Here is a 21,979-nt window from a genome sequence, read left to right on the forward strand (position 1 = left end):
GTCCATTGATTACCCCTTTGCAATACCTTTTTCTTCACAGTATCATTTCAACTTCCTATATGGGCTTCCTACCAGCCTCTGACTTTGTTCACTTGCATGCAATTTGGACTTGTAAGTTTTCTTCAAATTTAAATGAACATATAATTGGCATTTGCTTTCTATATTTCTTTCTTTTTTTTTTTTTCCACAAGAATACAGGGATATTAAAATCTAAGCTATTGCCATGTTCCTACTGTCAGCACACGTCTTAATTGCATTTTATGACTGCAATATCCCCATATATCTCTTAATTTTTAAAATATATTTAATGTAACACTCCAATCTGCTAATTTTGATACCTGAAATTCTCTTTCAGAACCTGTTGTCTCTAAATTGCACAGACTGGAGTGGCAGAGGTGGACAAGAAGGTGAGTTTGTGAGAGTGGCAGTGCCTCGGTGTGCAGGTATAGACCACCTTGATCTTTTGAGCATGGGCACTTTCCATATGTCCAGGGTGTGGACAATTTTCTAGAATGTTCTTACAGAATGCTCTGACTGAATTTCCTTCACCCATTGCTTAAACATGGAGATGGATACCCCAGAGGGGCTGTACGGACGAGGGAGAGATAGTGCGCATCGATGCTGACCCACCTGGATTCCGATGCTGTTGGTTCAGTTTTACACCCCCTTAGTTGCTCCTGGCTCTCCTTGAGCTCTGGTTATCCTCAATGAGGCTATAATGCTGAGCTTATTTGATATTGCTATTCTGTATGCACTCTTGGAATTTCTGGAATTTTTTTATGTTTTTTTGGTTTACTCAGGGAACATCTTCCAGCTTAGGGTAACTTTATTTTCCTTGTTTTGTTATTCACTTCTTTTCTTTCACTTTTTTGGGATACAAGATGGATCAGAAAGGCTACAACGTATCTTTAGATCTCTACCTTTAGGTGGGAAACAAGGTTTCCTTCAGTTTTCAACATTCGGTTCATATTTCTCTGGATAAAGTCCAGTTTGTCAGTGTTTTTCTTTCAAATTTCTACACAGTACTGAATAAAACAAGTCTATTTGCTATCATGAAAAGTCTAGTTGCTCCATCATGTCTCTTGCCCTGAATTATACTTCTGTGAATACAGTATAAGATTAAATTAACACATTTTGATAGCCATAACACATTTGCTCTTATACAAGTTAAAATCAACTAACACCACTAGATCTTTTTTTATTTTTATTTATTTACTTTTTGTAGATATAGTGATGCTAAGCTAGATATTCTATCTGTTATGCAGTTAAAATTTTGACCTATTCCATTTTTTCATTCCAGTCTTTGATTTGATTTGTAATCCAACTTACTCATCACTTCCTGTTTACATATAAATTATTCTCAATATGACCAAAGCAAAAACTATGTTTTTAGAAGTCCACTGTATTATATTTGTTGAACATACAACTCACATATTACATTAACTAAATAAATATTTCCTTGGATGGATTTTTAAATTTTTGTTATTTTCAGCCCTTTTGAAAGAAACTTTTATTAATTCAATAACTATTTCATGAGCACCAAATCAAGCTCTAAACCCTGAATATAAGATAGGTCAAGTCGACCTATCTCATGGATCTTATTGGTTACAAGGGAGAGTCTATTTATACACACACACACACACACACACACACACACACACACACACATCCATTTCAAAGAACAATATCAGTGAGAAATTATTGTTTTGCCGAGAATTAAATAAGATGATTTGAGAGATTCGCTATTCTAGAGAGTACTTGTCTTTCTGTTTTAAGGAAGTGTTATATACTCATAAGAAGGCTTCAGGTACACATAACTTGAAGAAAAGTCCCAGAATAATTTCTAGCTACAGCCTTTCACATCTAAGGACACCCTGAAGAGACTAAGGCTTCAAAATACAATTTTATCAAGGATCCCTAGCCAGGGGAACCTTAGGTAACTTAGAGAAATTAGAATTATACTTCCCAAATCTTCTGTGTTGTGTGCATCATAAATTTAGTTATAACTATTAAGCAAATAGAGCCAATATGTTTTATGCTTACTTTGTTTATGATCAAAATAACTCCTGTTTTATCTTGAGTGGTCAAAATAATTTCATGTTAGAGAAATTGAGGTAACATTTTATCTATCTATTGTCTATCATGTATGTCTTTTATGTAAATAATTACTTTGCCTTAGGAAAAATTGAGAGTTTATAGCTTCATATCTATTTACTTCCTACTTGCCTGAAGTTCTAATATTGTTTCAGATTATGTTACCCAAGATTTGTTCATAGGTGGTCTTGGTTTAGAATTTATCATTTACATTATTCTTTTAACCTTATAACTTTGTTTTCCATTTTAGTATTTCCTTAAAAATCTCCTCTTCCATAATTTTCATTCATTGTTAGGTATGGGAAAAAATATGTGTTTTTATTCACTGTCAGTTGCAGTAGAAATTGGTATTACTTTGTAAATCAACTTGAAAATAACTGTTGAAATTTAAAATTCATGGATCTTCATTTCAGGATGGCAGATTAAACATGAGATTTTCCACCTTAAGACTCTCTTAAAATGATAAAAGCAAGTTAGAAGCAAGTAAAATTTTATAGCAATAAATAGACTAGGAGAAATGGACTCTGGGACAAGTGTTTTCTACGTGTTTCTTAAAGTAGAAAATGGAGTGATTTCCAAGGAAAAGGCACAGATGCATGTACCTCTGAGGATGGAGGCGACATTGTTTATGATTTGAAGAAACAAGTACATACACACCTCCCTCTTACCCTTTGCTTCTTAGCACTTCTCGCCTGAGAAGGAACATTACTACAGTGCCCAGCTGAATTGACACTTAACTCATAATGTGAGACAGACATTTTCCTGGGGCTATTGAAATGTTCAAGCACATAGAACGCTCTTTCTCTTCCCTTCTCCAGGCAGGAGGTATAAGGACACCCAGACTTCTCCAAGGAACTTCTTGTAATTATTTTTTCTTTTCATCAGGTATTGAACAAATATATACTGGGTCCTCACTTGGTGCCAGATTCATGAGGCATTTGGGATAAAATGGTGAGTAAATAAGACACTGATGCTATGTTCTTGGTACCTACTTTCTAGTGGGGAAATCAATCATAAAAAAGTGAAAACAAAATACTACAATAATTTCTATGACAGAAAAGACAACAAGTTGCAGTGTTTGACATGTCCTGACACAATTTCACTAAAAGCTGCATATAGTACTGGCAATCTGACGAATGAACAGGAGAAGGTAAGTAGCACATAGAGAAAGTAAGAGCATCCCAGCAGTGACAACAGTATGTGTAAAGGAAGGTGCTGAGAAAGTTCAAGATTAAACAAAAGGCTAATGAGTCTAGAATATGGAAACATGAGTCTAGACAGGTAGGTAAGTCCAAAATATACAGGGCAGCATAGAACTTATGTAACAATTAATTTTACGCGTGTATCACTTTAACTGTACCATACAATGCTATATCGATTAAACATCATTTCTGATGTGTTTGTGAGTGTGGTTCTGGAAGAGACAAGCATTGCAATTGGTGGACTGAGGAAAGCAGATGGTCTTCCACCATGTGAGTGGGCATCATCCAAATCCTGAAGGACCTGAAAAGAACAAAAAGACAGAGGAAGGTTGAATCACTCTCTGCCTGACTGTGGGGCTGGAACATCAATCTTCTGCCCTCGATGCTCCTGGTTCTCAGGCTTTTAGACCCAAACTAGAATCTACATCATCAGCTTTCCTGCTCTCAAGCCTTCTACTGAAATGAGCTTTCCTACGTCTCTACCTTGCAGATGGCAGATTATGGGACTTCTCAGACTCCATAATCATATGAGCCAGTACTTATAAGAAATCACTTTATATGTATCCTATTGTTTATGTTTCTCTGGAGGACACTCATACAACATATTAAGAATGAATTGCTCATAGAATTATAAATTTTCCTTATAGCTTGGAATGTGTCATTGATGAGAGTCAATGAACTATAGATTATTATTCATTCCTTGTTAGAGGACCTGTTATGATTTGATTTTTTTAAATTTCTTTTTCTTGTTTTACTTTCTGGGACTTTTAAGATTTTTGTTTGTTTGTTTTTAATTAAAGTTTGTTGGGATGACAATTCTTAGTAAAGTTAAAAAAAATTCAGGTGTACAATTCTGTATTACATCATCTATAAATCACATTGTGGATTCGCCATCCAGAGTCAGTTCTCCTTCCATCACCATATATTTGATCCCCTTTATCTTCATCTCCCTCCCCCCACCCCCTTACCCTCTGGTAACCACTAAACTATTGTTTGTATCTATGAGTTTCTGTTTCTCATTTGTTTGTCTTGTTCTTTTGTTGTTTTCAGTTTATATACCACATATCAGTGAAATCATAGGGTTCTCTGCTTTTTCTGTCTGACTTATTTCGCTTAGCATTATACTCTCAATATCCATCTGTCACGCAGGAGACCCTGCTGGCTGCACCATGTGTCATGCAGGGTGTCTGGCGGGGTCTCTGGTCCCGCTCCCAACAAAAGAACGCAGGACATGGTGAGGCCAAACAGGAACACCCACGGAGCCATAGGTAGGGGAGTCAACGGCGGCATCCGCCTCTCTGCAATCCGCTCTTGCTAGCCCCCATTCTTTTGCTAGCTTAGCCACGGCAGTTATATTAGTGGCCAATGGCTTACGGGTTACAGCTGATGGCCAACTAGCCACAGCTGATGGCCATCTGATCACAGTTGATGGCCATTTACTACCCGAGCCAACACCTTTCTATGTGAGGCCGAAAGCCTGGAAACTGCTTTTGGGGCTTTGTCCCCACACCATCCATGTTGTCACAAATGGCTCTATTTCATCTTTTCTTACCACCGAATAGTATTCCGTTGTCTATATATACCACAACTTCTTTATCCATTCATCTATCGAAGGACATTTTGGTTGTTTTCATGTCTTGGCCACCGTAAACAAAGCTGCAGAAAACATTGGAGCACACTTGTCTTTATGGATAAATGTTTTCAGATTTTTTTGGGTAGATACCCAGGAGAGGGATTGCTGGGTCATTTGGTAATTCTATTTGTAATTTTTTGAGGAATCTCCATACTGCTTTCCATAACAGCTGCACCAATCTGCATTCCCACCAACAGTGTATGAGGGTTCCTTTTTATCCACAGCCTCTCCAACACTTGTTACTATTTGGCTTGATGATAGACATTCTAACTGGGGTGAGGTGATATCTCATTGTGGTTTTTATTTCCATTTTTCTGATGATTAGTGATATTGAGCATTTTTTTATATGTCTATCGGTCATTTGTATATCCTCATTGGAGAAATGTCTCTTCAGGTCCTTTGCCCATGGTTCAGTTGCGTTGTTTTTTTGTTGTTGAGTTGTATGAGTTCCTTGTATATTTTGGATATTAGCCTCTTATCGGAGGCACTGTTTGCAAAACTCTTCTCCCATTCAGTTGGCTGTATTTCTATTTTGGCAATGGTTTCTTTTGCTGTGCAGAAGCTTTTAAGTTTCATATAGTCCCATTCGTTTATTTCAGCTTTTACTTCCCTTGCCTTAGGAGGCAAATTCATAAAATGCTCTTTGAACCCCAAATCTGTAATTTAGTACCCATGTTTCCTTCTATGTAGTTTATTGTTTTTGGTCTTATGCTTAAGTTCTTGATCCACTTTGAATTAATTTTGGTACATGGTGACAGATAGTCCAGTTTCATTCTTTTGCACGTGGCTATCCAATTCTCCCAGCACCATTTATTGAAGAGGCTGTCTTTCCTCCATTGTATGTTTTTAGCTTTTTTGTCAAAAATTATCTGTCCATATTTATGTGGTTTTATATCTGTGTTCTAAATTCTATTCCATTGGTCAATGTGTCTGTTTTCTGCAAATACCATGCTGTTTTGATTATTGTTGCCCTGCAGTACAAGCTAAAGTCAGGCAGTGTGATACCTCCAGCATTGTTCTTTTTTTCTTATGATTTCTTTGATTATTTGGAGTCTTTTGTGGTTCCATACAAATATAATGATTTTTTGTTCTATTTCCTTAAAAAATGCCACTGGGAGTTTGATGGGGATTGCATTAAATCTGTATATTGCTTTGGGTAATATGGCCATTTTAACTATGCTCATTCTTCTAATCCATGAGCACGGAATGTCTTTCCATTTCTTTGTGTCTCCTTCAATTTCTTTTAAAAATGTCTTAATATTCTGCAGCATATAGATCTTTCACACCTTTGGTTAAGTTTATTCCTAGGTATTTTATTCTTTTTGTTGCAATTGCAAAAGTAATTTTTTTTTTATTTCTTTTTCTGAGATTTCATTGTTAGTATATAGGAATGCAATAGACTTTTGTATGTTCATTTTTTAGCTGGCAACTTTATTGTATTCATTTATTGTGTCTAATAGCTTTTTGATAGAGTCCTTAGGGTTTTCTATACATGGCATCATGTCATCTGCAAAGAGTGATAATTTAACTTCTTCATTCCCAATTTGGATGCCTTTTATTCTTTATCTTGCTTGATTGCTCTGGCGAGGACTTCCAACACTATGTTGAAAAGCAGAGGTGATAGGGGAGAGCCCTGTCGTGCTCCTGAACGTAGAGCAAAGGGCTTCAGTTTTTCACCATTAATTATGAGATTAGCTGAGGGCTTGTCATATATGGCCTTTATTATGTTAAGATATTTTCCTTATATACTTATTTTATTGTTTTATTCATAAATATTGTATCTTGTCAAATGTTTTTTCTGCATCAATTGATATAATCAAATGATTTTTGTCCTTTATTTTATGTGATGCATCACATTGATGGATTTGTGTATGTCGAACCATCCTTGTGCCCCTGGGATGAACCCCACTTGGTCGTGATGAATAATCTTTTCAATGCATTGTTGCATTGATTTGCTAGAATTTTGTTTAGGATTTTTGCATCTGTATTCCTCAGACATATTGGTCTATAGTTTTCTTTTTTTGTGTTGTCCTTACCAGGTTTTGGTATCAGGGTAATGTTGGCCTCATAAAATGAGTTAGGTGGTATTTTCTCTCCTTCAGTTTTTTGGAAGAGTTTGAGCAGGATTGGTATTAGATCCTGTTTGAAGGTTTGGTAGAATTCACTAGTGAAGCCATCTGGTCCCAGACTTTTGCTTTCGGGAAGGTTTTGGATGACTGATTCAATTTCCTTATTCTTGATTGGTCTATTTAGATTTTCCAGTTCTTCATGATTCAGCCTAGGAAGGCTATATGTTTCTCAGAACTCGTCCATTTCTTCTAGGTTATTGAATTTGGTGGCATATACTCCTTCATAGTATTCTTGGATGATCCTTTGTATTTCTGTGGTGTCCGTGATAACTTCCCCTCTTTCATTTCTGATTTTGTTTGTTAGTGTCTTTTTTCTTTTTATCTTAGTGAGTCTAGGCAAGGGTTTGTTGATTTTATTAATCTTTTCAAAGAACCAGGACTTTGTCACATTAGTTTTTTCTATTGTCTTTTTGTTCTTTATTTCATTTAGTTCTGTTCTGATTTTTATTATTTGTTTTCTTCTGCTGACCTCGGGTTTCATTTGATCTTCTTTTTCTAGTTCTTTAAGGTGTAATGTGAGGTTATTTATTTGGGATTTTTCTTTTTTCTTCAGATAGGCCTGTAATGATATAAATTTCCCCCTTAAAACTGCTTTCGCTGCATCCCCCAAATTTTGGTAGGATGTATTTTCATTGTCATTTGTTTCTATGTATCTTTTGATCTCTCCTCTAATGTCTTCTTTGACCTGGTTGTTCTTCAAAAATATGTTGTTTAATCTCCACTTACTTGTAGGTTTTCTTGCTTTCTTTTTGCAGTTGATATCCACTTTCAAAGCCTTATGATTAGGGAATATCCTTGGTATTATTTCAATGTTCTTAAATTTGCTGAGGCTGATTTTATGTTCCAATATATGGTCTATCCTTGAGAATGTTCCATGTACACTAGAAAAAAAAAAGTGTAGTCTGATGTTTTAGGATAAGTGCTCTATAAATGTCAATTATGTCCATTTCATCTAATGTGTCATTTAGGGCTGCTATTTCTTTATTTATTTTCTGTTTGGATGATCTATCCATAGCTGCCAATGATGTATTTAGGTCCCCTACTGTAATTGAATTTTGGTCAATTTATGCCTTTAGTACTGTTAGTAGTTGCTTGGTATATTTCGGTGCTCCCTGATTGGGGGCATAAATATTGATGACTGTTATGTCTTTTTGTTGTATAGTCACCTTTATCCTTATGAAATGTCCATCTTTGTCTCTTGTTACCTTTTATATCCTGAGGTCTGTTTTATCTGATATCAGTATGGCTACACCAGATTTTCTCTGGATATCATTTGCTGGGAGTGTCAATTTCCACCCTTTCACTTTGAGTCTATGCTTGTCCTTGTAGCTGAGATGTGTCTCTTGGAGGCAGCATAGGGTTGGGTTTAGTTTTTTGATCCAATCTGCTACTCTGTGCCTTTTTTGTTGGTGAGTTCAGTCCATTTACATTTAGGGTGATTATTGATATGTGAGGATTTCCTATCATTCTATCTTTAGTTTTCTGGTAAAACTGTGTCTCCTTTGTTTTTTTGCCTTTTTGTTGCTGTCTATTATTTTTGAGTGTTGGATTCTATGATTTTTCCCTGTTTCTTCATTATATATTTCAGTTCTGGATTTTTTTTTTTTTTGAGTGGTTACCAGTAAGTTTATGTAAAAGAAAGTTTGATATTTAGAGTATTCCATTTTCTTCTGTGTTTTCTTGCATCTCACTGAGTTTTTTAAGAACTGCAATCTTGAATTCTCTATCATTTAAATCACATATTTCCATATCTTTAAGTTTATTTTCCGGAGACGTTTCATTTTCTTTCTGAGCTGTCTTGTTGCCTTGTTATTCATGGCAATTAATCATTTATTATTTCTCTTCCTAGACATCTACAGGAGCAGGTTCCACAATAGGTTGATAGAAAGAGGTCTGTCTTTTGTTTACCAGTAGGAGTTGGTAGAATATTTTATTTTCTCTCCGACTGCAGCCTTTTATTCTCTTTCATACCGTGGTGCTGTTTTCTCTTCACTATTCCAGCTTCTCACACAGTGGTGGGATTCCCTGCAAGGCATGCTTTTCCTCTGTGAACAGTTCACCTGGGTCATTGGGTGGCGCCTCCGTGTGGGGATGCAGAGAGCTTCTGAAGCTCCAAAGCTCTTCCTGCACCAGATTCAGAGCCTGTGTGTTTCAGCAGCTCTGTTTACTCCTGCAGGGATCCTCCCAGATAGGTGGCGCCAGGGGTGGGGTGAGTTGTGAGACTTGGCCCAGAGCAATGGCGGTGACCACCAGCACAGCCAGTATTGCTTCTACAGCTCCCTCTCCTTTGCAGGAACCTGTTGGGCTGTGAGTCCACATCTGTGGACCACAGATCTCAGAACTGCAAATATTCTGTTCTTTTAATCTGACACTGCTACTGTTCCGCTTCTAGCACTGGAAAGGTAAGGGCAGTGAGAGCTCTGGGAGGGTAGGGAGGGGATGGCTAGTCTCTGTGCCTAAGGCTTCCATTCTCTGCTTGGCAGTGACAGCTTAAACCACCATTTTCAGCCTTCCTCCCTCAGTCATTGCTCTGATGTCTCTGCCATGAACATTGGTGTCAGCTGTGTTATGTACTGCCCCCTCAGCCCTGTGGGCCATAAGCGGAGCCCTAGCAGTCCGCGTTCTTCCCTCTCCCGCAGCTGCGGTAGTTCCGGGATGCAGCGAGCTCGGAGCACTGAGCTAGGTCTGCGTCCTGCGCCCGAGTAGCTCCGTCTCCAGTTGTGCAATTTGCCCACCTTTAGGTGATTTCACCTTAGTGTGTCTCTTAGTCTTGCCTGTGTGTTGCACAGGGAGTCCTTTGTGGAGTTATAGTTCAATTTGTGGTAAATTGCAGGGGAAAGTTCAAGAGGCTCACCTCATGCAGCCATTTTTATGACGTCCACTTTTAGAATTATTTAAACTAGGTGCTTTAAAATTTTATATGTGTATGGTGATGAATATTTCATTCATTTTCCTGGGAAAGCAATGGGACTTTACGTGACTGTGCTTTCACTTTACTAAATTATTGTCCCTTACTTTTGTTAGTTTCCTCCCTCATTTTTTCTGTTCTGTCTTACAAACGCTTGATGTTTTTAATCAGCTTTATTGAATTAAATTTTAACATAAATTGACCAGTTTAAACTATACATTTGACGAAGGTTTGGCAAATTTACACAGCTGTGCAACCACCACAACATTCAAGATAAGGAACATGTCCATTACCTCAAAGTTGCCTCTTTGCCATTTTGCAATAATTCCCTACCCCCTACATCCAGCCCTTAGCTCACTCTGTTCCAGTTCATTCACTATAGATTTTCTTTTCCACAATTTCATGTAAATACAATTTTACATGATATAATTGTGAAGAACTTTCTAAGTAGTGATACAAAAAAATTTTCTTGCCATGTGCCCTAATTCAGCTGCTAAGGAGACAATGACTTAATTGGATTTTAAAAGTTTATTACACACAGCACTGTAGGCTGTATAAGCTTCATGTCCTCATCCATTCACTTGTTCCCCCAAATTCCATGAGGTGGCATGAAGGAGGGTTGAGGAGGGTGCTACTTACTCACCAGTGAATGTTAACAACTGAGAAACTCTGTTTATTGGATACCTCCAATTTCTTAAATAGGCTGTGAGCAAATGTACCCAAGCTTTGCCCCAAGGGAGAGACAATGTCTTTTTTATACAGGTTAGGAAACAAATCTCTTCTCTGACCTGGACAAAGATACCGTGTCTTGCTTCAAAGGACTTTGAATAGCAAATATCGTTAAAAACAGACTTTTCAACAAAAGATATCACAAAATGTGTAGAAATGATATGGGGAATTGTCTCCCAACGCTATACTTTTGACTTCAGTTTATTTCACTTAGCATAATGCTCATGAGAGTCATCTGTGTAAATGTACATATCAATTTTTATCTTTTTATCCCTGGGCAGTGATCCACTGTATGGATGTAACACAATGAGTTGTAACATTTGAACAATTCACAGATATTTGAGTGGTCTCTAGTTTATAAAGGTCAAACAATTGTGGAAAGTTTTGTTGTTGTTCCTGCTTCTTGTAGGGGAAGCAGAGGGAGTGCAGGCTCCCAGACTTCTGATCGACCCTTTTTGCCAGCCCTGTGAGGAGTGGTTCCAATAGTAGCAGCAGCCAAGTTTCTGAGCGTGTCAGTAGAATCTTGGCTCCAGGATTATCACAGATTTACTCTTTCATGCTTCTCCAGCCCTAAGGTCCATAGCAGCTTTCTGCAGTTACTAATCTCTGAGAAACGTTACCTTGTTTTGTTTTTTCTTTCTTTCTTACATTAGCCTTTTCAACACTTCTATAATCACTTTCTTGTTTTAAAATCCCCTTTGCTTGAAATACTGATGCCAAGTGCAATGCAGGGATGAGAAGATGTAGGCGAGTAAGATGGTTGCAGTGGCGAGGGAGAGACAGGCAGGTTTGCGCTATATTCTGCACAAAGCCAAAACAACCTGCCGCTAGGTTGGATGTAGGGACTGAGGGAAATACAAAAATCAAAGGTGATTCTGAATTTTGGTTAAAGTATTCTGTGTATTTCCAGAGATAGGGAAAAAATCAAAAGGAGCAAATTGGGCAAGAAATATAACTGCTGACATATGTCTGTGAGCATTTAGGATGTCAAAGAAGGCCTCGTAATAGTATACATATTTGTGGATAATATATAATTTTGCATATTGTTTTAATTTTACTTCATGGGTAGAGTAACATATATAATATTATTCTGCAGGCTTTTTCTTCTAAACTTTATGTTTGTGTGTGTGTGTGTGTGTGTGTGTGTGTGTGTGTGTAGCTGATGCAATGGTAAGCTCCCAGTAACTACTAGTTATCTTACAGCAAGATAACTGGAGAAAACAAAACAAAACAAAACAAAAAACCAAAACACTCTTCTTTAGTTTTAATGAGGCTTAAGGAAGGCCCAGTTGAATCAAAGTGTTATCTCATATTCAGCTGTGGAGTCCTAGAAGGTAAACTGTGATAATCATCTTTGTATCTCTAGCACTTAATACAGTACCTGGCCTAGAATAAGCTCTTAGTAAATGTTTGCTGAATGAATAAATGAGTAAAATCCACTACATCATGCAAATAGACATCCCTTTCTGTGTGACACATAAATGACAGCATCTTTTTAGAGCAAATTTGAGAAACAAAACTCCTTAGTACTGGAGTTGGTACAGATATGCTGTTACTTGATGTGGAACTTGGCACAAACTGCAGATCTAAATGGCCCAATGTGAGAACTGCATGTTTGAGACAAAAATGGAAGGCAAAGAAGAAAAAGATGATAAAGCCTTATAGAACGTTTCCTGAACAAGGCTCATTCCTGTTTGAGTGTAAAACACATTACATAAAGATAATTCATTAATGATACATAGTAATAACTAACTCATTTTGCTATTTAAAATAATATATATCTTAGGACAAAACACAGTATGGCAATATGATTTTCACCTGTATTTAATATTTTTTAAATGGGTGTTTTAAACATTACCATTTCACTGTACATACTCATTGCATTTAGAATTAGAACATATTTCTTAAAACATGCCTTCATTTTATAGTACTATGTTTGTAATTATGTGCAAATATTTAAGCAAGTGAAATATAAAATACTCATTCATATTCTTAATGCATGTGGTATCCCAGTACAAATTTTGTCACTCCAGATCACAACATACTTTCCTAAATAAGCTGCATATTGAGTCATTTGAGTAATACATAAAAAGTTGTAAAATAAATTGAGATCACACTTAGCCTAAACATAGAACATACTAAATTCCTGATGGGTATCCATACATTATAGAAATTAGACATTCAACTCTATAATTTAAAAACTACAGACACATGCTTCTAAATCAATGCCATTAAAAATCAATCACAACAGAGACAATAACTATAAAAATATTTTTACAATAAAGATTTCCAAATCACAGATGATTATCAAATTATTTTGAACAATATTTGACACTATAACAATTCAGTGTGATTTAGTCATTGGGACATCCCTTGAGAGATATTTGGTTTTAATCCAAGCAAATTTAATTGGTGAGATTGCCCTCCAAATTTTATCCCAGGTTAATTTATATAGCTCCTGATCATCATCATAATTTATTTTATGGCTGTCTTTATTTTTATACAATTGAGAAATGTTATTTATTATATAATTTTATATGACTAAATATTGCTACACTGCAGACATGATTTTAAAAATGCATGGTATATATTAGCATCCCAAACACATACATGAAACTATTATTAAAATTATGTGTTGATTTTTCTAGCTGTCTATAAAAACAAATTAGCCCTTCAAAATGACCTAGAAAACTATTTTTCTTTTTGGAATACAATTCTATTCATATTCTCCAAGTAGCAAGAGAGAATGCATAGGATGTATCTGCCATTAAACTTTTATGTGTGAAATGTAAATACTAAATCACCAAACAGAGTCCTATCTCAGCTTCTAAATGGAATAATTTATAACATCTTTGAAGTCTAATCATGTGGGCTACACTTAGCCACCTGGACATTTTCTTTCCTGCAGACAATTTGCAATGATGTAGGAAAATATTTTGTTTGTTTGTTTATTTCTTGTTAAACAGATATGACAAAAATTATCTTTATAGAGTGATAGCATTTTTTTTATTTTTTTATTGTTTTTACTTTCAGAGTAAGATAGTCCATTTGCAGCAGCTTGATATAAAGGTAAACAAATAATAATTATTGTCAATATTAATAAAACACTATGGCATATACTGAAAGCATGATTCAACAACGACTAAGAATTTCAAAAGAGAAAACACTCCAAGTAGTGTCCATCTGCATTGTAACATATTAAATAAAAATTCTTGGAAGAAGTTGGAGAGTTATACTTACTGAGCCGTCTAGACAATTAAGTAATTACACAGTTTGATTGAAAAATATATGTGGTTCATTAAAATAGAGACTCTAGCTCCACTTTTCTAGCTCAGCTTCTATTCACATGCCAAATTTATACTTTAATTAGAACAAAAGACCGACATTAACTTCAATGCAACCTAATAATTCATAATAATGATTGTATATTAATCTCTTGAGCTTGCTGGAATATAGCACATGACATATGGTATAGTACAGGCACCTGTGTGGTCCTTTGAGGACTGAGGTGGTACATACTCATTAGCCCTTGGAAAATAAAATCTGTCTCCCTCTGAGAAAAGCTACCTCAGTGTTTATTGGCTTAAGACATCAAAGGAATTAGACATAATACTGTTTGGCTCTGTCTACACTCATTAAAGCTTTGTCTAGATGTAGGCACTGTATCAACTGCTCCTGAGTTAATTCTTGACAGAATCCTGCTGAAGAGATTAGAGTACCATGCATTGCTTTGGCTTCAATGATTGAATTTTGGCAAAAAACATCAAAATTACAATTTTGGTTAAAGAAAATGATATAACTGTATACCTCAAACAGAAAATAATCTAACCAGATACATTATTAAAATTTGAAGCAGCTTCTTTTTCTTGAATGTTACCTAAAAGTGCCGCAATTTAATTATTTGCTTTGTAAATTCAGATACAATATGAATATGAGATTATAAGTGTCATTAAGAAGTAGGTCGCCTCACAACGAGCAAGGTCTCTAGATTCTTGGCAGTCCCAAGTATGCTAAAGTTGCCTCAGTGCACATCTTCGAAGGATAATGTAAGGTATTATGGAAATAAGACATTGGCTGATTTACAGATAAATGGATATTGAGACAAATAGATCTTAAAATTATTTTATCAGGGAAAAAAATAAAAGTAAATTTAAAAAGCCCAATCCCATTGCTAAAGTACATCTAGTAAGAAAAAGCAGAAAATTGAGTGGCCATGGTGATGACCAAAAGAGGTTAGATTTTAAAAAATTTCTTTGCAACATGTTCTTTTAAATTCATGTCACTTGAAACTTTGAATTGCATAAAACAAACTGACTTAACTGAAAAACATTTGCACTTTAAATAGAGTGCTTAGAACTCTGTGAAGTTTTTTAAAAAAATCTTTCAGAATAGCAGATTCTAATGAGGCTCTTTGAAGCTAGCAATTTAAACTCAGGGAAGAAATATAGATTCGCTAGTGCAGCTAGGCAGAATATTTTTCTCAAATATCACATTGCTTGTTTTTATCCACTGAGTGACCTCTGTGCGCCGATGATGGAACTATTCTGTTGTTGATGTATTTACTGGAATATGCGGACCCATTTCCCTTCTGATAAACACATGGATTGGCAGCTTAAAATAATTCCTTTCTATTAAGAGACATAGATGCATCTTGAAATCATCATGCTAAACAAAGTAAGTCAGAAAGAAAAAGTCAAGAACCATATGATTTCATTCACATGTGGGATGTAAAACTGAAAGCAACAAGCAAACAAGACAAAGAAAAACTCATAGACACAGACAACAGCTTAGTGGTTAACCAGAAGGTCAGGAGGGAGAGAGGATGGTAGAAGAGCGAAAAAGGGGATCAAATACATGGTGATGGAAGGAGAACTGATAATGGGTGATGGACACACAATGCAATATACAAATGATGTATCATATAATTGTACACTTGAAACCTATATGATTTTACTAACCGATGTCACCCCATTAAATTTAATAAAAAAGAGAATGTGTGACTAAAACACATTTAATAGCCTAGTAAATCAAATAGATGACAATGCACTACTCTCAGAGAAAACTTAATTTTTGTAGCAATTATACATTACACATACCACATGACGTCTCATGAGAACATTTTTGGCTATGTCTACCAATTTATTTATTATAGTTTTTCATTTGAGGCAAAGATGCTGATTCATCATTAGGCAGATGATAAATCACCATTTATTTTTGTAACATTTATCTTTCCAGTGGGGAAACCTACTGTATGCTCTCTCTATATATATCTATTTAATTTAAAATGTGAATTAGCTATTCAGAGTTTTTGAGGCTGATATAAAACTGTGGTTGTCAATCCCAGCACATGCCTTTTTTTTTTTTCAGTGAAATTACACGGGGATTTTGAGGAGGAAATTGTGTGACATGTTGCTTCTGTTCTCTTTTTCCTATTTTACATCTAGTTGCCATGATAGTCTACATAGGTGCATTTATTTTTAGTGCTCTTATAGATATCTTCTAATTTATGTACATATGTACACCATTTTGGGGGTAGGTCGGCTACCATCATAATGAATTATGCAATTTCTTTCTTCAAACTCCTTCATTAACCAGTGAAGTGGCAGACTACACTGTCCGATCAGTTATGCAGAAATACGTTAAATTGTCAATTCTATCACTTTCTATAACTAAACAATTCTTCTGATGTTTTCTGCAGCACTTGTTGTGAAGTATATGGGACTTGATACCAGAGTGCCCGGCAGAGAAATATACTTCAGCCATTTTTATTAGCTGTGGCCCTTTGGATAAGTCACTTAACCAAGTTTCCTCATTTTTTAAAAATAGATTGTTGTGGAGTTTCAATCAGTAAAAACACACATGTGCAAAAGTCTTGAACAATGCGTGACATGTAGCAGGCACAGATATTAGCTTTACCTGCATCCCCTTTTTTTGAGAAATACAATGATTATTCTCTTTCTCTCTCTTTAATGGTATTATTAATAGCAAAGTTTTAGGTACCTCTTGTTACTGTGACTGTTCAATTATTTTTAAATGTATATTGTCAACAGATGTTTTCTCAGGACCTAGGATTAATGTATGTTAGAAATTCTTAAATTTCAGTGTTCATAATGATCATCTGGGAAATCTTTCTGCAGATGAAGATTCCTAGGCCTTACTCCCCAAATCCACATTTGAGAAACATTGATTTAGATGGCTGATTTAATATTTCGTTAAAATATGCTCTCATAAAAGCATTTAACTCAATGCTTTCCTTCCTGACTTCTGGTGTCATGTAGAAACTCTGCCCACTTCCCTCTGCCCCCAAGCACGCAGTCCTTTGCCTGGATTTCCTGGCACAGTTTTTATTGGTCAGGTACAGTCAGAGATTCCAGCCCATACAGCATTTGATAGAATGGATGGTTGCATAGGATACACTGGAAAAGATTATTTATAACCGTAGCATCTCAGGGAGAGAGCTGGATTTACTGCATGAGAAAGCAGAGAAGCTTAAATTCCAGTAGTGCTTTTGCTACTATGGTACTTAGATATGTGACAATAGCCAAGTTTCTTAATCACTTTGGCTTCAGTTCCTGCATCTGATGGGCTGATGATGTTTTCCCTGGTTGAAGGTAAAGTGCTAGGGCTTAGACAGGAATGTCTCTTGGGCTTCCTTTTGACTCCAGAATCTACGCTTTTTCACAAAGGACAGTATCCCAAGTGTAACCTTCTTGAACCCAAGTTCCAGTGGTATGAATTTGCCACATTTTCTTGGCAGAATAACCATTTATGAATTATGTCTTGATATAATTCTATGTACCGTAGGAAGGCTTATGAGAATTATCAGACACACAGTTATCTCATCAACAATTGAAACCTACTACTAATTTACCAAAAACACTTGTTATTAACTTGCATAGTATATTATTTACTTGGATCTATTGGGGGGGGATTAATTATATAAATTTGGAGGAACCCTGAGGTATGAGACCATAGCAGTAATATTCCTAGTTAAGAAGTTTGTTGCAGTCAAAGATGTAGAACTGCATCTGTAGAACTGGTGGACATTCGTTGCTTCACATACTCTCTTCAATAGACAAATAAAAACATGTTAGTCCACAGTTAACTTCAGTTTTCAAATATCAAATACCATATAATTTAGAAGTGAAGAATACATAAAACTGTGATTTTTAATTTGCGCATGTGGTAACTAGGTAACTAGGTAACAAGTACACAACCATTAAGCAAAAATGTACAAACAAAAATAATTTGTGTTTTCAAAGCTCTTATAGACAAAGGGAGTGAATTTACCTAGGATTTTGTTCTAAACTGATAAACTGTCAAACTGATCATTATTTATCTTTGCTTTAACATCAAGTCCAAGTGAAAAACTGGAATTAACAACATTAAAGCTTGATTAAATATTTAAAATCTTTGGTAAAAGGTAGTCTATTCTTTGGCCAATACATGTCTGTATGTATACTCCCACCTCTTTTCTGTTGTTGGTTTCTATGGAGCAAGAAGGGGCACTAAAGCTGAGGTATGTAAGGGCCTCGTCCTCTTAGCTCTTTTCTGTAGGCACTTCTCAACATGGCAAATACTTTCAAACAAACAACTATATTGGAAAAAAAGAAGAGGAAGAGGAAGAGGAAGAGGAAGAGGAAGAGGAAGAGGAAGAAGAAGAAGAAGAAGAAAAAGTATGGTAGTTTCATTTCCCACGTAAAAATATGTGCACACAAGCAATTCAGATGAAAATGGATTTCTGCTTGAATTATCTAGCTAATTTCCTCAATTCTCTTCTTTGCTTTGAGCATATAAATATTACTTATGGTATAAGTCATGAATCCCCTATGAATCAATTAGTCAATATTGATTCATTTCTTCCCCTCAATTTTAGGTTTCCTTTAAACTAAGATTAGGCTTATACTCATCCATGATGAAAAGCAAAGACTAACACATACAAGAAACTGTCAGTACATTGCTCTGGAGGTGTATAACAGGAAAACAAGTTTGAATGTGTGTTAAGTATAGGGGGAAAAATCACGTGAAATAGTCTGAAGATATATTTACTAGGGGGATTTGCTTTATCCAATATTAGAAGAAAAATTACCAAATCAATTTCTAAGGGCAAGCTAAAAGTTTAAACTGCCACCTAACAGAATTCTAGGGTTTCCAGGAATAATAAATGCCAGAGCCATTCAACGACAATGTCAGTGTGAAGTTTCATTTTCCTCATGAGAGAAGAATTGAAGTGTGGGAAAGACATGTTCTTATATTAACACTATCTTATCTGCATAAAATTTGGAACCTGAATATAATCTACATTTTCATCTTAGTCACAATTAAGGATAAAGAAGGAAAAAAAATATCAAAAGTTTCCCCATAGAATTAAGAAGCTTTTTTTCATTGACTAAAACAACTATTTCTTTCATAAGCCTTTTTATCAGTGGCAGACGTGGCAATTTAGTGCTTTTTAAGACATTTGGGATTTTCAAAGAAAAAAAATCTTTGCTACTTTCCTGTGGAAATTATATGCCTTACAGAAAAGAGTTTCTGTGAAAAGTGCCTCACAGAAAAGAGTTTCTGAAAAGATACAAGAAGGAAAAGCAATGGGAGATGCTTTAATTTTAGAGTAGCTCTGTTTCAATGCTTCCAAAAGAAACAACACAAGAAGAAATAAGAAATATCTTCTCCCTCATTAAACATATATCACTTCAGAAACTTTTACAAAATCAACTGAGGCAAATTAGAGGTTTCAAAACAAGTCACCTTTTAAGTTGTTAGGAAAACAAATGTGCATTTAAATTGCTTTATACAGTTACCTTGAGATTTTCCCCTGGAATGTTTATGGCTCTATTTTCATTAATACTTAAAAAAGTACGATTTCATAACCAGTGTATTACTACATCTAGTTGTGTTACGAACAGGCACTTCATTTCATAAAATAGAAACATTCAAAGTGGTTTTGGTCAACCAATCATTCAGTCAGAATACTTGAATTCTTCATATTGAATACTTAATAGTGAAGTTAATCTGAAACCATATCAACTCTCCATTTCTATTACAGAAACTAGGTCATTAATAGCTCTAACATAGGGAACGACTTCTGTTCCTACGTATTTTATCCATAGGAGCAAAAATTGTCCAAAACTTCTTGAAACTTTCCCCCCAAATATTTTATATATATAAAAATACAGCAGATTTCTTTTTAATAGATAAATCATAAGCATTATTTCAATAACTTGCTTTTACATATTCAGAAATGCAGATATAAGAAAATATTAAATGTGCAAAATGCTCTGTTTATATGTCCGTTAAAAAATACAATGTGATATAATAGCTTTAGATTGGTATAAAAAGCCATTGGGGGAAAAAGTCTTCAATGTCTGAAAATCTGGTCAGATTAGAGCTTTTGCTTGAGAAATTGTAAACAAACTTTTTAAAATGCCGAGAGTTTTCTCAGTTCTTTCCAACCAAGACACTCTCGAACACATCAAGTCCTGCTTTGAAGTAAACCTGAGCTGAATTAATGCTGTGCAACACCTCTGAAACAGCTTCTTGAAGGGTCTCATTTGATGCAAGTGACTTGCAGTGCTCCCAAGCCTCCAGGAGTATTGAAAACTGGCTTGTCTTCTCATCAAGATGGTATAGGATGTTTCTAAAAAGAAATATGAAATGTGTAAATGGTTGATGCACAATGCCATTTTCATATCGAACATTGTCACGAATATTTCCAGTGATGTTTGCAATAGAAGTTATAAAATTATATCATTTTTCAACCTCTAATGAATTAATGAATATAGACATTGATCATCAAAAGTTTCCCATAGTGATGAGAGAGATAATCAAACATTATGTGCATCCTAACTACTTTAGCAAAAAATAGGTTTGTTGAAAAAAAAAATTCAATGTGAATCTGATGAAGCTTCTAAATCTAATTGCTAATAAAGACAAGAGACAGAGAACTATGTAAATGATACCAGAGTGTATCATCCACAAAATACAGATTGTGGGAAACGCTACAGGACACTTGATCCAGTTTATTCAACAAATATGCATATATTACAATAAACACAAACAAACAAACAAACAAAAAACAGGTGAAGGAGGAACCTCTACACCAGGATTTCTTATCCTTATGCTATTGACATTCGGGGTTGGATAATTCTTTGTTGTGGCAGCTGTCCTGTGCATTGTAGGATATTTAGCAGTATCTCTGGCCTCTACCCACTAGATACCAGTAGCACCCCTCCTTTAATTGTCTCAGTCACTTTGGGCTGCTATATACAGAATACCATACACTGGGTGGCTTAAACAACAAATATTTATTTTTTCACAGTTCAAAATGTTAGAAACTCAAGATCAGGGTACCATCACAGTCCTGATGACTAGGGTTCTTGATGAGAGGATTCTTCCTCATCATTGTCTCCTATGGCATCCCTTGCTGCATTGAGAGAGAGAGAGAGAGAGAGAGAGAGAGAGAGAGAGAGAGAGAGAGAGAGAGAGATCCTGTCTTTTCTCTTTTTCTAAGGGTATTACCCATCATGATGGTCCAATACACATTACCTAATCTAACCTAATTACCTTACAAAGGCCCCAACTCCAAATACCATCACATTGGTATTATGGTTTTATCATATGTACTTTGGGAGAATACACACATTTAGGTACATCACCGTTATAAAAACCATACACATCTCCAGACTGCCAAAATTGTCCGTTACAGGGCAAAATTGCCCTTAATTAAGAACTATGGCTTTAGACTAAACGAAACATAACAACCAATCACAAAATGTAGGTTCTACTAGGCCTTCAAACAAACTCTAAAAAATGAGAAGTTGTGTAAAATTGAATACTAATTGAAGATTTATTAATATTATAAATTGTTTGTGTTTTAGGTGTGATATTGGTATTAGTACATTTTCAAAAAGTGTCATTACTTTCTAGAAATACATACAGTAATATTTGTAAATGAAAGGTTATCATGTCAGGGATTTGCTTCAAAATATTTGGGAGGAAAAGGAGAGTAAAGCAATGGACAGAATAGTGGAACAAAATTAATCATTAGCTAATAATTGTTAAAATTGAATAATGGGACTCATTATATTATTCTCTAATTTTTTGTATATATTTGATATTTAGAATATAATCTTCTCATAAGTGTGGAGAATGTAATAAGATGATGTCCTGAAATTTATCCAAATTTCTAAGAAAGAGGAATTTGGCCTTGGACAAGTCTAATGAGGTTACTTTTATTCATTGATAGATAGAAAGAGGTGCATTTTGGCAGAAACATATGGATTAT

At 35.4% G+C, this 21,979-nt stretch overlaps 1 protein-coding gene across 2 annotated transcripts in view; it reads right to left on the reverse strand.

Moving 5' to 3' along the window:
* Nucleotides 1–16,059: 16,059 nt before the first annotated feature.
* The window catches only part of NAALADL2 (N-acetylated alpha-linked acidic dipeptidase like 2), a 902,549-nt gene continuing 896,629 nt past the window's right edge, over nt 16,060–21,979 (reverse strand). The window contains exon 14 of one of the 2 annotated variants that reach the window (XM_081070260.1): nt 16,060–20,332. In XM_081070260.1, coding sequence (XP_080926386.1) covers nt 20,134–20,332 — 199 coding nt within the window. In that variant the 3' untranslated portion in view covers nt 16,060–20,133. The remainder of the gene's footprint in view (nt 20,333–21,979) is intronic. The other variant, XM_081070261.1, reaches the window with a different exon arrangement.

This window comes from Rhinolophus hipposideros (genome assembly GCF_964194185.1).
Source record: "Rhinolophus hipposideros genome assembly, chromosome: 2".
Lineage (NCBI taxonomy): Eukaryota > Metazoa > Chordata > Mammalia > Chiroptera > Rhinolophidae > Rhinolophus > Rhinolophus hipposideros.